Below are 17,827 nucleotides of genomic sequence, written 5' to 3' on the forward strand. Positions count from 1 at the left end.
GGCTGAAAGTGTGCACTGGGCCTTCCACACTGCAATTATAATACGCAAAATACATTGACAGAGCCAATAATAGCTTCTAGTTTCCATGGAGCTAGTTAGAAGAGACACTTTACAACGGCAACAACAGAATAAAGCTGTGTGGTTGAGAATGAATAGAAAAACCGGTAAAAGATGGATAGTTTAACGTTCTCCTCGCTTCCAGGAAAAGAAGAGTTGTCCTTGATCTTTTTTGTGGTAGAGAATTGCAGAGTTCCTATAGACAGAATGTGGACCTAAAAGGCATGTCTGAACAAAACACTTGGCCTAAGGGTGGCAAACAATTTGGAAAATTTGCTTAATGACCTGGATTACATTTAAAGTTTGTAAATACACTTCAAAATGGTGATGGTAGATTGCCAAGTGGGCTGGTGTAATGACAATACTGCATACTTCTCCAAAGTCATTGTTTACATGGGCTGCCCTGTCTCCAAGATCTCCTGGTCATGTTGTTATTTATTTCACGTACTTCTATAGCGCCATCAATTTACACAGCGCTTTATATATATTGTACATTCACATCGGTCCCCCATCGGTACTTGTTGGCAAGAATTAGAATTTAGTGGTCTTGCCTGTAGTCTAGCACAGGATTTAAGGAAACAAAAAACAATTTACAGTATATGGAAGGTCCATCTCTTCTCCTCAGTATCTAACTTCAAGTTCACAGCCAACGAAGGACCATTTTATGGCACAAGTGAAGATCCAGAATAGGTAAATGGAGCTGCCCTGATCCTCAGGAGAAATTTAAAGTGGTTGTAAACCCTTACATATACCCAGTGAAGTAATTGGCCTCAGGGGATGCACAGAAATTAAACAAATCCTACTAAAGTTGTAATGGTTTATCTGCAGAACTCTCTTCTGTACAGCATTCTAAAACACACAGATCAAAGGATATTTGTCAGGTGGCAGAGATCCGTTACAAACTGCTCAACATAGAGAGAAGAGCGTGTAATCTGGGACCTGAGTGAAGAGAATGGCCACTTCTACTCTACACAGTTCCATAGGCAAATATACACAGCAGAGACTGTCAGTCACCTTCTGTGTGTGGGGTTGGCAAGATTCTGTGGTGTTGACATAACCTGTCAGAAGAGAGTCATGCAGACAGCAAAGAAATGACAGAGTAGACAGAAATCACACTAGGTGCTTACAATTGAGGCAAGTACACAGTATGGAAGGATATGCTCTATTTTTCATTTCAGAAGTTTACAACCAATTTAAGGCCAATTGCACCCTTAAAGTTTTTTTTTTTACTAAGTTTACAGTGGTGCGAATCCCTCAGTTGTGTTCATCACTAGTACATTTCATAAATGCTATTCTCATTTTTGAACAGACAATCAAAGCACCGTGGGTCTGAAAATCTGATCCCATAGAGTACTGCTTCGTGAGTAGTAAAATGAGCTTACCTGCACATGGCTAAATTTTATCCTATTTAGATACAGACAAGTATTAAAGTATATCTAAATCAAAACTTTTTAAAATTTTAGACAGAGTAGTACATGGTTAAAATGTCTGCCAGATGTTTTTTTTTTCTTTCCTTGTTCCACTGAAGAGGTTTCTCTTTCTGGAGACACAACAGAAAGTTAGGAGAAATCTCTCCAGTAATTGGATAACCAATTATCTAATCATAGGCATTAGAGGTAATGTGTTCTACAGTAACATTTCTCTCTGTCCTCAGAGCTGCACTTTTTTACCTATCCCTGCACAGTAGCTTGACAGTGGCATTACATTTTATCCTTGGCCCTTGCTAGGTTGGCCATGAATGGGTAGATAACCAAGAAGAATTACAGTAAAACATCTACCTATCCTCCAATGACATGTATGCCACACAGATCCACATAGCTTTTTCTTTGCCTTTGAAAACCTCCTGGCATTTGGCCACAGCCACTTTGGCAGACTGCTGCAGGTATGTGTGTCTAATGCAGGCCATAGATGGGTCGAAAATCGGCCGATTTGTCGGCCGAAAATAAAATCGGCCGATTTTCGGATCGTTAGTGGGCGATTTGGTCGGCCGTTTTTCGGGATTTTGGCCGTTTTTTTTTTTTGGTAAAGTTGGAAAAAAAATCGGGCGATCAGCCGATTTTCGCGGCATTAATGGGCTAATCGGGCGATTTTTTACCGATAAAAAATCTGCGCATGAGCAGTGACCTGCAAGAGGAAGACAAAAAGAAGAAAAAGAAGAAGAGGATGAAGAAGAGGATGAAGAAAATGAGGATGAAGAGGAAGAGGATGAGGATGAAGAGGATGAGGATGAGGAAGAAGAAGATGAGGATGAGGAAGAAGAAGAGGATGAGGATGAAGAAGAAGAAGAGGATGAGGATGAAGAAGAAGAGGATGAGGATGAAGAAGAAGAGGATGAAGAAGAAGAAGAAGAAAATGAAGAAGAAGAAGAAGAGGATGAAGAAGAAGAAGAAGAAGAAGAGGGTGAGGATGAAGAAGAAGAAGAGGATGAGGATGAAGAAGAAGAAGAAGAAGAGGATGAGGAAGAAGAAGAGGAAGAAGAAGATGAGGAAGAAGAAGAAGAAGAAGAAGAAGAAGAGGATGAGGATGAAGAAGAGGATGAGGATGAAGAAGAGGATGAGGATGAAGAAGAGGATGAGGATGAAGAAGAAGAAGAAGAAGAGGATGAGGATGAAGAAGAAGAAGAGGATGAGGATGAAGAAGAAGAAGAGGATGAGGATGAAGAAGAAGAAGAAGAAGTAGGATGAAAATAAGAAGAATTCCAGTCCAGCAAAAAGTGTCCCTGCAGAGAGCTCCGCTATTTCTGACAGTTCTCTGACAGTTCCTTGACATTTACAGCGGTTGAAACATTGTATCTATTTGTTTCCGAATAAAAACATCTGTATCTTAAATGGAAACAAATAGATACAATGTTTCAACCGCTGTAAATGTGAAGGAACTGTCAGAGAACTGTCAGAAATAGCGGAGCTCTCTGCAGGGACACTTTTTGCCGGCTGTAGACGGGATGAAAATCGGCCGATTTTTTTTACCATTGGTGGTAACGTCGGCCACTTGAACGACCGATTGTTCGTTTTTTTAAAAGAAAAATCGGCCGATTTTCGACCCATCTATGGCCTGCATAAGTGTCTGAATTTCACAGCTGAAGAAATTTGTCCCTCATCACTCTAGAGAGAGTATCTGTGGTCTGTAAAATTATTTTAAAATGTGGTTATAGAGTACTTGGAAAAATAATCAGTTCTAGGAGGAACTAAAAGATAAATTGTGTTGCAGAATTGTCTTAAACCTATGATACAATATTAACATGTACTACACAGTCAACAATTCCAGTATAGAATAGGTCTCTATACCTGTACTTTAGCACAGATATGGCGGTATTTCTTTATGAATATGTTGCAATAGCACCGTACAGTAAAAGTGGCACAAATAAAAACTAGTTGAATTTGGCAGATGTGCCAGTCTCTTACACGCACAATATTGCATGATTCTCATGAATGAAAAATAGACTACCTACTACATACTGCCAGAAATGAGGTGAAAATTCCTTATTGAATTGCCCCCCATTCTGCATGATTTTGCTAGCTATACATACATCAGGCAGTAATTGTCCAAGGATTGATGTTGCTGCACTTTTAATCAACAGGATTCTATTACTTTTTCCAATCAGAGCAGCTGTAGCGCAATGAGTTTATATAGGTTTTCACATGTGCTATCATTCATCTCTAAGGGAAGTGCTTTTGCTGGAAACCACAGGAAAGAGCCAGCAAGCTGCAGTTTTTTCTTTCTTTGCTTGTTTTATTCTTATTATAAAGAGGTACTAACATAACCTTACAGTTAGGGTCAGTCCTTCTGCTGTAACATTGCTATGAGTCATATATACGGTATATGTTGCTGCATAAATCTAAAGGAGTTGGATGGTCGCCCACTACCTATCAATGTTTGTCAGCTCACAGCCTGCTATCCCACAAAAACCGACCAATGTTTATATATACCTTTCAGCTTGCAATGATGTATAACTTTACTTAAATAAGCACAGATCTACATCCTATTTCACAGCTAGGCAAATTACAAACAAATGATTAAGCAACAAAAGATCTTTAGTGTTTTTGTGGACTGCCAAGAGGTCAACCTTCTTCCCTGGCAGAACAATGCTATTGAAAAAAAAAACTGATAAAAATGTAATTATATAATAGATGAAGCAGCTGCATATACAGTGCCTTGAAAATGTATTCATAACTTTTTCCAAATTTTGTCATGTTACAACCAAAAACATAAATGTATTTTATTGAGATTTTATTTGATAGACCAACACAAAGTGGCACATTATTGCGAAGTGGAAAGAAAATGATAAATGGTTTTCAAAATTTTTTACAAATATGTGAAAAGTGTGGCGTGCATTTGTATTCAGCCCCCCTGTGTCAATACTTTGTAGTCCCTTTGAGAGAGGAGAGAGAAGAGATGCAGCCATGCAAAGCGCAGGATCAACTGAGGACTCAAGTATTTAAGGGGGGGCACACAGCAACTTGTGAAATGTTTCTTACCTTAATACATGAGAGATACAGTGCATTGAAAAAGTATTCATACCCCTTGAAATTTTCCAAATTTTTCAGTTGGGATAAGCAGCCTTTCTCAACCTTTTTAAAACAGAGGAACCCTTGAAATAACTTTCTGGTCTCAGGGTATCCCTGCTAAAAACTACCATTTCTACAACTCACGATACATTAATGTGATGGTCAGTGGGTAGAATGCTCCTTACAATTGTGGCCAATGGGAAGAACTACCCCCTTAAAGATAGCTAAAAGATAAATGGTGTCAGTGGGAACTTACATGAGAGACAGAAATGCTCATTGCTCGAGGAACCCCTAGCAACCTCTGGAGGAAGCTTAGGGTTTCATGCAACCCTGGGATAGAGTAACCCCTTTCTGATGGCATGCACAAGGTAGTGAAATTACCTTTCTGAGCCCTATCTCAGGACATAGCGGGGATTCTTCTAAATGAAAACACCAACGGTTAGACTTACCGTTAATGGCATTTCTACGAACCTTCCAGGACGGCACATCTAAGAGGCTCCTCCCTACAGAAAGCACAATCAATTTACAGCTGTATAAGTCCCCTCCCTTTCCATTGCTCTCCAGGTTGTAATAAAGTAACTACCAAAACCAGTCCAACAAGGGGAATAATTCTACATTGGTGAGGTACTCACCAATTACTAATTTGGGAGGTTTTTTTGTGCTTTTTTCTCAATAGGGAGGAAAGTAGACCTGCCGTCCTGGAAGGTTCATAGAAGTGCCGTTATCAGTAAGTCTAACGGTTGGTTTTCTCCTATCACCTTCCAGGACGGCACACCTGATAGCATAAATCATGTAACCGCAGGCCTACTTTAGGATGGGACCACAGCGTGTAGAACCTTCTGGCGGAAGGCTAAGTCTTGCTGCGACAGCACTTCAATCTGGTAATGTTTCAAGAAGGTGTCTCGACTGGATCAGGTGGCTGCACTGTGAATCTGTTCCCAGGAGGCCCACCCCCCCTTTTTTGCCCAGGATGTAGCCATAGCCCTGGCTTAATGAGCTTTTACCTTTGCTGGTGCAGGAACCCTGAACTCTCATAAGCCAAGACTATAGTTAGTTTGATCCACCTGTAGACCGAAGCCTTAAGAGGCTTCAAGTCCCTTCCTTGGTCCAGCATAAGAAATTAGCAGAAGGTCGGACCTCCTAAAATCTTTGGCCCTATGCAGATAAGTGAGGAGACACCTCCACACATCAAGACGGTGGAATTTCTTTTCCAATAACAGTTTATTGAAAGAAAATTGTAAGAACAGTAATGAACAGTGTACATCTTATATGAAACATCTCAAAGTAATCGTAAATCAGCATGTGATCAATTAACAAGCATCAGTATACAGTTTCAATAGGAAATACAAAGTTGTAAACTTAGACAAGGAGAGAGGCAGTGAGTAGATTTAGTAGGAAGGTATGTATATTGTGTCAAGGTTATCAAGATATCTGGAGTCTTATGATGGTGTGATTCATGGGGCTTCTGTAGTGGCTTGGTTATTGAGTATTGAGGAGAGCAGCCGTTCTTGTCCGTAGCGTGTGATTAGAGTAGAAGAGGAAGGAGAAACAGGAGTTAGTCTCTAGAGAGGGGAGAGGGGTTGGTAGAAGAAGGAGGGGGGGGACATGGAGATAGAGGGTAGGCACATATAGGGGAAGAAGGAGGAAGGGAGAGAGGGAGAGAGAAAAATGAGAGGGGAGGGGTGATGGGTGTGATATGGATGGGATGGTAGAGCTTAGGAATAGGAAAGGAATGGTAGGATGTGAGCGAGAGTAAGTGGTAGAGGTGAGATCAACAACCTGGTAAGCTAGAGCCCTCTAGTGTCAGTCTCCTGCCAGCTCCGGTCTGCCCAAGAGTGGGAGTGGGGACAGGGACTATATGCCCTGTGGCCTTTGTGGTATCAAGTGAGCTTGCAGTAAAAGGGTAGGACCATAAAGGAGGTATGTTTAAGGGTTGGTTTCCATCAAATGTTGGAATTGGCCAGTTGATTTGAAGTGGGACCAACATGCCCAATTTTATGTTCAATTTTACATAATCTAGTTAACATTCAGACACGGAAGGAGGGTGGGTTGAACTCTAGTGGATCAGTATGCAGAGTTTGGCCGTGCTGACCATGTGCATTGCTAGCGATTTGCGGAATAGCTTGGCAGGGAGAGAAGAGTGGTGTAAGAGGAATTGCGCCGGAGTATAACCTAATGTGTATGTAGTCACTTGGGAAATCATGTTGTGCACTACGATCCAGTAGGATTGGATCAACAGACATGTGCACCATAGGTGTAATAACATACCCAGTTCTTTGTTACATCTCCAACAGAGACTGGTTGTCTCTGGGTGAAATCTGTGTAGGGGTTCTATACCAACGTGACAAGGTTTTACAGCAGTTTTCTTGGGTTGTGACATTTATAGAACATTTATGCCTGTTAGTTAGGATGTGTTCCCAGTGGTCTTGGGAGAGATCCAAATGTAGATCCCTCTCCCAAGCTTGGCATGCTTTGCTAGAGTTGGGAAGAATGTCTACATAGAGCCATCCGTGCACTTGGGACATCACGTGTTGTTGGGGCGAGGACCGATAGCATAGGAACCCAAAGGGAGTCAAGGAACGAGAAACAGATAATGAGCCATCTAAACCTGGAGAAAGTGGCGTACTTGAGAGTATGTCCAAAAAGGGAAGGGGGGATTATTCATTTGGGAAGAGAGAGTTGCACAGTTGAGGGAGCACCCAGCCCGAAAGAAGTGATAAGCTTGAATTTGTGGGTTAGGCCAAGAATTTTCCAGGAATTGTTGCGATATTCCAGGGGGGAATTCTGGGTTAAGACGAATTGATTTCAGAGGTCCTGGTATGGATGAAAGTTTGAATTTGGACGCTACCTTTAAGAAACTCTGTAAAGTAGGGCCAATAAAAGGATGTTGTCGAAGCAATGTCGGTATGTGTCCGGGAGAGATCCAGGGCACAGAGTCTAGAGATAGCGTAGTGAAAGAAGCTTCTAGCCTAACCCAATCCTTAAGCCATGTGTGTACGTTCCAGTCCATAATTCTAGCTAAATGACAGGCCCTATAGTAGCTGTGTAAATCAAGGAGTCCAATCCCGCCTTTATGTTTAGTAGGATTAGTTGTGCGTAATAGCATTTGATCTATAAAAAAAAAAAAAGGACATGCTCTACGATAAGTTGTAAAAAATGTCAAAGGATATTTGATGGAAATGGTTTTGAGGACATAAAGGAAGCGTGGTAAGATGTTCATCTTTAGAATTGCGTGTCCAAACCAAGAAAAGTGTGGCTTGTCCTATTTGCGTAGGATAACACAAAGAATGAGCAGAAATTTTTTGGAATAGAGGTCACTTAGATTGGTAGGTATTTGGATGCCGAGATATGTGAGGGAATCTGGCTGCCATTTAAACAAGAAATTTGTCTGGCTTTGAGTCGCTATGGTTTTGGGGAGTGTGATATTGAGCGCACTGGATATTGTAAAATATATCTTAAGGTTAGATAAGGAGTGAAAGAGTTCAAAGTCTTACAAAAGATTGGGAAGGGTGACATGGGATTCTGTGAGAAAGAGGAGTCATTGGCAAAAGCTGCTAGCTTATAAGTGTGGTGACCGCGAGACCTTTAATGTCCTCATTTGCTCTGAGCCGGCACAGTCCATTGTGAAGAGTATTGGTGGTGACAATGGGTATCCTTGTTGTGTTCCATTGTAGACGGAGAAGGCATTTGACAAGTGGCCATTAAAACGGATTCTCGCAGTGGGTGTGGTGTAGAGGGACATTATAAAGTTAAACATATTGTTGCGTAATCCCATGGATCAAAGAACTGCTCCCATATAGTCTCAGGCCACCCTGTCGAATGCCTTCTCCACGTCAAGGGATAAAAAGAATCCTGATTGATTTGAGGAAGTGAGCCAGTGGGTACACGTTTAGTGCCTTAATAATGTTATCCCTGGCTTCCCTGCCAGGAATATATCCCACTTGGTCTTTTGATATTAAGGAGTCAAGGAAAGGGAGAAGGCGATTGGCTAAGATCTTTGCAAATAGTTTCAGGTCTATATTTAGTAGGGAATGGGTCGGTAGTTGGTGACTGATTTAGCATCTTTACCTTCCTTTGTGAGGACTGTGATATGTGCTTGTAGTATGCTTTTTTGGTGGTGTAGGAGATGCTAAGGAGTTGAAGGCTCTTAAAAATGGACCAGCGAGTATAGTGTGAAATTTTTTTATAGTATGCAGTTGTGAACCCATCAGAGCCTGGACTTTTCCCATTTTTTGAGTTGTGTGATAGCCATTCGCAATTCTTCTCCAGATATAGGTCTTTCTAATTCATTGGCCGATGAAGCTGAGATAGGTTTTGGGCAGTATTGTTGTATGAAGTCTATGATCATTTGCTTTCTAGGGTATGGGGCCTCAGTCGTCTGTGTTGTTGGGGGTAGGTTATATAGTTCCGAATAGTAACGTTCAAACTGGGCTGCTATGTTTGCCATAGCAGAAAGGGTTTTACCTTGAGGATCCTGAATATGGTGTATTGTGAGATCTGCTCTCTTGGATTGAAAAGGGCTCTAGCCAAATACCGACTACTTTTGTTGCCTCGTTCATAAAAAAAGTTTGAGAGTAAAAATTTGCATTTAACTTTACACCCTAGTTCTTCTACTAAGAGCATTCTGGTCTGGGTAAGATCATTATATGTTTGCTGAGCACGTGACTGTTTGTGTCAGGAGTAACATCTGGAGTATCATTTTCAGTAAAGAAATTATGGATACATGAGTGAATTTCATCTGTTTAGCATTTGTCAGTGAGAAGGGATGAGTCAAGGCGCTAGATTTTTTGTACAGGGAGTAGATTCAGAGAAAGTCAGGATGAGGGAGACACGGTGGTGATCTGATAGGAACATGGGTCCTATCGTGGCATTGTTCAGGAGAGGGAGGTCCTTTTGTGACATAATGTCGTAGTTGATACATGAATATCTATTGTGCGGTGGAGAAAAAAAAAGTGTAGTCTTTATCCGCTGGATGTAGCATCCTCCATGTGCCGTGTAGGAGGAGCTTTTGTAATTGTAATTTGATATGCCGTAGAGCCTTGTATGTTAAGGATGACTTTCCAGAGGTGGTGTCTAAGATGGGGTTTAAGGTCAAGTTAAAGTCACCTCTGAAAATGAGCATACCAAATTGGAAGCCTGAGAGGAGCTGAGCAATGTTGCGAAAAAAGCCTACTTGAGCGACATTTTGGGCTGTAAATATTCACCAATGTCACTGGCTTCCCCTGAAGGGAGCCCTTAAGAAAAACATAGCATCCATCCACATTGAACAGCATTGCTGTAGTCTGCCATTTTAATATTTTGGAGAGGAGTATAGAAACTTCCCTTGTTTTTGAAGAGGCACTGGTGGCATGGACAACTGTAGGGTAAAATATGTTAGATTGGGGATAGATTGGGTATGGATTCCGTACGACACAGCCCACATAACAAAGGAGTGGATCTGTGAATGTCCTGGAGTGGCCAGGCCAGAGCTCAGACTTGAACCCGATTGAACATCTCTGGAGAGATCTGAAAATGGCTGTGCACGGACGCTCCCCATCCAACCTGATGGAGCTTGAGAGGTACTGCAAAGAAGAATGGGAGAAATTGCCCAAAAATAGGTGTGCTAAGCTTGTAGCATCATACTCAAAATGACTTGAAGCTGTAATTGGTGCTAAAGGTGCCTCAACAAAGCATTGAGCAAAGGCTGTGAATACTTATGTAAATGTATTTTTTTTTTTCGTTTTTTATTTTTAATAAATTGTAAAGATTTCAAAACAAACTTCTTTCACGTTGTCATTATGAGATATTGTTTGTAGAATATTGAAGAAAAAAATGTATTTAATCCATTTTGGAATAAGGCTGTAACAAACAAAATGTGGCCAAAGTTAAGTGCTGTGAATACTTTCTGGATGCACTGCACTGTGTATGGATATACAGTGGGGATCGAAAGTTTGGGCACCCCAGCTAAAAATTTGTATTAATGTGCATAAAGAAGCCAAGGAAAGATGGAAAAATCTCCAAAAGGCATCAAATTACAGATTAGACATTCTTATAATATGTCAACAACAGTTACATTTTATTTCCATCATTTACACTTTCAAAATAACCAAAAACAAAAAAATGGTGTCTGCAAAAGTTTGGGTACCCTGCAGAGATAATATCTTGTACTGCCCCCTCTGGCAAGTATCACAGCTTGTAAACGCTTTTTGTAGCCAGCCAAGAGTCTTTCAATTCTTGTTTGAGGTATCTTTGCTCATTCTTCCTTACAAAAGTCTTCCAGTTCTTTGAGATTTCTGGGCTGTCTGTCACGCACTGCTCTTTTAAGGTCTATCCATAGATTTTCAATTATGTTGAGGTCAGGAGATTGTGAAGGCCATGGCAAAACCTTCAGTTTACGCCTCTTGATGTAATCCCCCGTGGATTTCGAGGTGTGTTTAGGATCATTATCAATTTGTAGAAGCCATCCTCTCTTTAACTTCAGCTTTTTCACAGATGGCATCAAGTTACCATCCAAAATTTGCTGAAATTTTATTGAATCCATTTTTCCTTCTACTCGTGAGATGTTCCCTGTGCCACTGGCTGCAACACAACCCCAAAGCATGATTGATCCAACCCCATGCTTAACAGTTGGACAGAGGTTCTTTTCATTAAATTCTGTGCCCCTTCTTCTCCAAACGTACCTTTGCTCATTCCGGCCAAAAAGTTCAATTTTAACCTCATCGGTCCACAGAGCTTGTTTCCAAAATTCATCAGGCTTGTCTATATGTTTCTTTTTCAAAGTTCAAACGATGATTTTTGTGGTGAGGACGTAGAAGAGGTTTTCTTCTGATGACTCTTCCATGAAGACCATATTTGTACAAGTATCTCTTTATAGTGGAATAGTGTACCACAACTCTAGTGTCTGCCAGATCTTTCTGGAGGGATCGTGCAGTCAAACGTGGGTTTTGAATTGTTTTTCTCACAATCCTGCGAGCTGTTCTGTCTGATATTTTTCTTGGTCTTCCAGATCTTGCTTTAACTTCCACTGTTCCTGATGACTGCCATTTCTTAATTACATTCCGAACAGGGGATATTGACATCTGAAAATGCTTTGCTATCTTCTTATAGCCTTCTCCAGCTTTGTGAGCGTCAACTATTTTCAGTTTCAGTTTTCTAGACAACTGCTTAGAAGAACCCATGGTGCTGATTGTTGGGGCAAGGTCAGATGAGTCTAGGCATTTAAAACCTTTGAGATTGACATAACCTGGCCTTCCCAGACGATGATTGAGAACAATCCATGACACTGGCAGGTCTCAGCTTTGCAAAGGGGGCAGTGCATGCTATAAATTCTGCAGGGTGCCCAAACTTTTGCAGACGCCATTTTTTTGTTTTCTGTTATTTTGAAAGTGTAAATGATGGAAATAAAATCTAACTTTTGTTGACATATTATAAGAATGTCTAATCTGTAATTTGATGCCTTTTGGAGATTTTTTCCATCTTTCCTTGGCTTCTTTATGCACATTAATACAAATTTTTAGCTGGGGTGCCCAAACTTTCGATCCCCACTGTATATATAGCCTATAGCCTGAAGCCTCTTTCCCTGCCAGCGTGTTAAGGCATCTATAACAAAATGGTTTAGGATGGGACCTAGCTAGCTTCTCCCCACGGGTACAGAAGATGGTCTATCAGGGGCCTCCTGGGTTCCGCTTGGGGACTCTGAAAGAGAGAAGAGGAACACCAATTGCTTAGTCTCACTCTCTCTTCCTATCCCCTCCAGCTGCCGGGCTATAATTTATAGTTAAAGGTCTGACCAGGCTGACCTGAAATGGTCCATCAGGGCCCCCTCTCCCCTCCTAGCTCTCCCCCTCAAGAAAGGCACTCACAAAGCCCTGACTTTGACCTGCCCGAAGCTACAGATGCTGCTATCCCTCCTTCTCCATGAGGTGGTTCGACCCAGTATCCACTGTATATGCCAGGTGTACCGTCCTGGACTGTCAGCTGACCGCTGCGAGCCACCCTGATGTCCTCCTCACACCCCAGTGTCCTCTGGCAGGCCATGCCATGTTCCTGGTCCCTCCCACTTCCGGTTACGCAGCCGAAAGATCCTTCTGATGCCAGAACAAGGATTGGAGTGCATGCCATCCTTCCTGCAATCCACTGAGCACTGGAACCATGTGGGGAAAGAGAGAGACAGCAGCTGGGTCACGTTTAAACACACTACAGCGATGGTCACACTCCCCTGAGACCGAAGCGCTGGTGCCAACTGGGGGCGATCTATGAGAAGGAACGAGCCTGCAGATTAGTTCAGCCCTCCCCAGCCTCCCTATGCCTGCCTCACAGGGGTACCATTCGACCCTCCCCCCTACTTCTGGTCACAAAAACAACAAACATTCCAATGTAGGGAGAAACACAATCAATACTGGAGGGCAAAGGGAGGGGAGTGGACTTATAACAGCTGTAAATTGATTGTGTGTCCTCTAGGGAGGAGCCACTCAGGTGTGCCGTCCTGGAAGGTGATAGGAGAAATGATTGTTTTCTTAGTTTTTTTTTTTTAAGTTTATAGTACTGTGCCTTCTAACTACTTCTCTTGTCTTCTAATTGTATTACCTAACTGTAGTATAGAAGAGATAGGTATCCAGGCTGTGGTTAGCTTTGCTGTGTTGCAGGGTCCTAAATGTGAATAATAAGACAGATATACAAATAATTTGGCAGGTAAAACATCACTCCTGTGTATTTGAGCTGTATATTTAGCTTTCTGTCTGGAGTTCAGCTTTAAAGAGGAACATCACTGAAAAAGGGAAGTTCTGCTTTTCCTCCTCCTTTCCTCTCCTACTTATGGAACATATTTTATTGGGGGGGGGCAGGTACCTAGATTTGACAGGTACTTGCTCCCCACTTCCACTGGAATTGCCTAGTCTACTTCAATGGAAGTTTGCCCCCCTTTCCTCCCTCCCTGCCCGCAACCTTCTGGAACACATCACAGTTCCCAGGAGGCTGCCGGAACTCTCACACAACGTAAATTCACAGTTGGCTTCCCACAGTCAACATGGCAGCACCGGGGACCCAAGGACCGGCAAAGAACTGGCCTGGGAGAGCACTGAATACCAGGACAGGTAGTTGTATTATTAAAAGTCAGCCACTACAGTATTTGTAGCTGCTTAATTTATTTATTTTTTACTTAACCACTAAAATACAACTGTCACCACATAATTTGAAGTGGAACTATGGGATGAATACTTACCTGTCCAACGGTCCCTCACCGCTACTAGCATCTTCTGAGTTCCAGTCTTTGGGCCTCTTCATTGGCTTGCGGGAAATAACGTCACTTCTGCGCAGGAGCTAGTCATCCCGACGCTCAGAGATGGGCCTGGCACTTTAAGCCACGCACATGCAGCTCAGTTTACAGTGTTGGAGAAGACAGTGAGCAGGCAGGTATGGGCATGTTATTGTAGAAGAGACATCTGCATGTATCTTCTGCAATAAAAGCCTGCCTGCTTGCTATTTCTTACAGGACAAAAGGTCACCGGTCATTTAATTCACTTAGAAAGAGAAATTCCAGCCGTTCCCACAGATCATGTTTAGTGTCCTACACATGGTGAGACTATCATATGATCACACAAAAAACGATATTTCTGTCACATGATAGTTGTGTTCCATTTAAGGTCTGCTTTAAAACCCCAAGCATCATTATAGATCTCATCTCCAGATGAGGATGTCAACACCTTCAATAGTAGTTTTGATTAATCGTTATTGACAGTAATATAGAATTCTTTTAGACTGCTGAATTGGAAACAGAAGGATAAGACAAGACAAGGGCATCTTGAAACACAGTAATATTTTCCACCACAGACAAGAGGATAATATGGAAAATGAAAAAGTTATGACAAACTGGAATACAGTAGCTTGATAGTTGACAATAGCAGTTGTCTTGCTACGTAGTCCTGTGAAAATTCAGAAACATTTGTAATAACCTCAGGTTTTGCTACCATCAATCTAGATCACTAAAATAGGAAATCTATTTTAATTGCAAGGTTTAAAAAGGACCTCTACTTGTAATGTAGCAAAGTTTGATGTAACAAAGCAATCAGTGAATAAGCATTATGCTTTAAAATATAGTTACAAATTAGAAGCAGTAGAATGCCTAGGCACCATCTGTTGCTCCACCCCAGCCTTTCTCAACCCAGAGGAAGCCCTAAAATAAGCTTCAGGTCTCGTGAGTAACACTTACTAAAACCAATACATCAGAGGTGAATGAGAAAAAGGACCCTTACCTTGGTGGTCAGAAGGAAGAACACAACCCTTTTAGTGGTGATCAGAATGCCACCCAAACACACAGCTAAAAACATAATTGGTGTCATGCTGCTGGCTTTAACAAGTGGTGTTAGTCCTGGAACTATGGAAGCACCATTAAATGGGAGGTCAATAAGCCACAGCTCAGGAAGCCCTAGCAACCTCTGAAGGAATTCAAGGATTCCATTGATCTCTGCTGGAGAATGGTTGTTCTAGCTTCACAGGAGCCTATCAAGAGCTTGAAGAGTATATCCTGCCCACTTCTGTTCCTCGTTACTAAATTACATTACTAGAGTCATCAGGGGGTGTGGTCTAGGAATAGAAGAGCTGTCCACAAAAACACTGTACAATTGATGACTAAGGGTCTTAGCAGAAGAACAGCTGCAGAGAACCTACTGTAAGTTCTAAATAATTCCAAACTAACTTCTCTTACAGTGTTTGCAGCTTACCTAGGTCCACTTTAACGGTTTTACCTTCATGAGGAAAATTCATTATGCAATATTAAAATTGTTCACTAGATGGACCCCAAAAAAAATGTACTGTCTTACAGAGACTGTTTAGATAAAAGCTAACAGTTAATAAAAAAAAACATCATTCTGAGAAAAAGACAGATGCATCCTGGGAGCTCAGACTCCATTTAAAAAACTGAGAGAGAAAAGAAACAGCCATTGGAGCACGTGTTGTGGTCTAAAAATATATTCCCTACATGCAGCAGAGGTATATATATATATATATATATATATATATATATATATATATATATATATATATATATATATATATATATATATATTGTGTATTTCATATATTGATTCTATGTACTTCTTATTTGTTTTTCCTAATAGTTTCACCCCACCCTGTTTTGTTAATAAAGCTAAAGAGTACATTCAGTCTGGATAATTGCGGAATAGGAGGGTTTAACTGCATGTCGAGTTACACACAGGGAAAGGGTGTAGCGAGGACAGAACAACAATAGTTAATGTTACAACGGAGTACACCTAAAAATACATTACATTATGTTCTTTAGCAGAAGCACCCACAATGTGAACATACTACAAAGCTTGGATCCCAGCAACAATTTCATGACAAGTAAAATAATAGCTGAATGAACGGATCATACCTTGCATTTCTGGGCCTTGGCCTTATGAAGCACATCGTGGTAATGGCAGGAGTTTTCTGGTATGACTTCTTGAAGTTTAGCGCTTGGAGACAAAAGTGCTTGCAACGTTTTATCGGGAATACCTTGTTCAAGGGCTTCATTAATTAAACCGATGGCGATAATCCCTGCAAAACCATTAAATTACCATACATTTAAGGGAAACAAGTGCTGAAAGATTTATGTATTTAAAAAAAAAACATAGTATCTAATTTACTTAACCCCTTCACGCCGGATCGTGCCGGTGTGAAGAGGAGTTCCCGCGCCGGGAGGTGGGCGGGACGGGGCGTGACTTAGTGCCATGTGGCCACCATGACGTCACGTCACAGCTGGTCACATGATCGGAACAAGGTCCCAATCAAAAGAGCGGACCAGGACCTTTCCGTGAGTACCTCTCATGTGTGCTGGGATAGCGCAGGGCGTGCGCTCTCAGCACATATGTTTTTTGTTACATGAACGCAAATGTGCGGCCGCTCGGCGTCTAGGCCCAGACGCCGGGAGGCCGCACATTTGCGTGCAGCCAGCATGAAGGGGTTAAAGTGTGTGTGTGTTAGATCTTACTCCAATTTTGTTTTTGCAGTCTGTGTGCCCGCTGATGCGATGCAACCTCCTTTTGGTCTTGGAGACCATTATTACTGAAACAGAAAGTTATGTGGAAGTGGAAATCCTATAATTTAGAATTGTAATTGGATCAGTAGATGAAGGTGAATCTTCTAATAGGAACAAAAGTTCTTGGGACAACTTTATAAAATGGGAATTCCCTTCTCTTTAGTCTCACTTCCTATTGTGTCTTCCCCAGCAAAATGGAAAGCAAAAAATAATCAGGTAAGGGGTTTAACCCTTCCCTAATTTATCAAAACAAACAAAAAGTTTGAGCAATACATAAATTTAAATGCAGCAGAGAGTGTTACAAACAACAACAGATGGACCAGTAAGTCAGGCTTAAGGTACATTGGCTCCTGCTGCTGTCAATCAAATCCTGTGAGGAGAGAGTAGGGGTGGGGCCGAGCCCCATGTATGTATCTATAGACTCGCACAGCTCAGAAGTCCCCCCCACCCCCCCAAACGGGTGTACAGTCAGGACATTGCTTGCTGAAGAGGCACCTGTAGGGAAGGTGGAGCAGGCACCACCACCGGGGGACCCCAGAAGAGGAGGTCAGGGGGCATTCTGTGCAATACCATTGCACAGATTGGATCAGTATAGACCTCTTTTATTTTAATAATAGAAAAAAATGTACCTCTACTACCAATTTGAGTAGCAACTGGGCTAGGTCAGTCAAAATTAAACATTTATTTCTCCTCTGTGTCTTCAAGAAGCAAATAGAGCAATGAACAATTTGAGAAAGAAATACAGCTGTCAACAGACTCAACCACTGTGGACACAACTATTTTATAGTAGAAAAAAAAAGAAAAAAATTGGGGGGCTAATTTCCCGAAGCTGAGCACCTCACACACGTTGATTTATTCTTGTCCACTTATAGATCCATACGTTTGTATTAAAGTCCAGGTTGAGTCCAAACTTTTTAATTTCAAGTACATCTTGTTTAATATGGTAAAGCAGGGTATACATGTATAGTTGTTTTGTTTTTTGTTCAACTGACAGATCCCAAGCAATGTGCATGCAGGGATTGCAGGTAACAGACAGCGGTGTACACATACCGAAATATGGTCAGTTCCAGCTGAAGCGGCCTAATTTCGGTACGTGTTCACCCAGCTTAAGAAGAAAAAAAACTAGAAGGGTTAGAGGGAGTAGGATCTAGCATAGTATTTGCCCAGAGATGGACTTTAACATCTCAAATTTTTTTTTTTTAATACAAATGCAACATAATCAGTTCAATTCTATTTCTCAGCAATGGTGGTT

The 17,827-nt window shown here is 41.5% G+C and overlaps 1 protein-coding gene across 3 annotated transcripts in view; it reads right to left on the reverse strand.

The window, feature by feature from the left end:
* Positions 1-17,827, reverse strand: part of IQGAP2 (IQ motif containing GTPase activating protein 2) — a 387,646-nt gene that overhangs the window by 137,581 nt on the left and 232,238 nt on the right. For all 3 annotated transcript variants that reach the window (XM_089694225.1, XM_089694224.1, XM_089694223.1), the window contains one exon: positions 15,931-16,094. In XM_089694225.1, the coding sequence (XP_089550351.1) occupies positions 15,931-16,094 (164 nt within the window). The remainder of the gene's footprint in view (positions 1-15,930; positions 16,095-17,827) is intronic.

The sequence above is a fragment of the Staurois parvus genome, unplaced genomic scaffold, assembly GCF_062004578.1.
Source record: "Staurois parvus isolate SC_StPar_1 unplaced genomic scaffold, SC_StPar_1.0 ptg000656l, whole genome shotgun sequence".
NCBI classification, from domain to species: Eukaryota; Metazoa; Chordata; class Amphibia; order Anura; family Ranidae; genus Staurois; species Staurois parvus.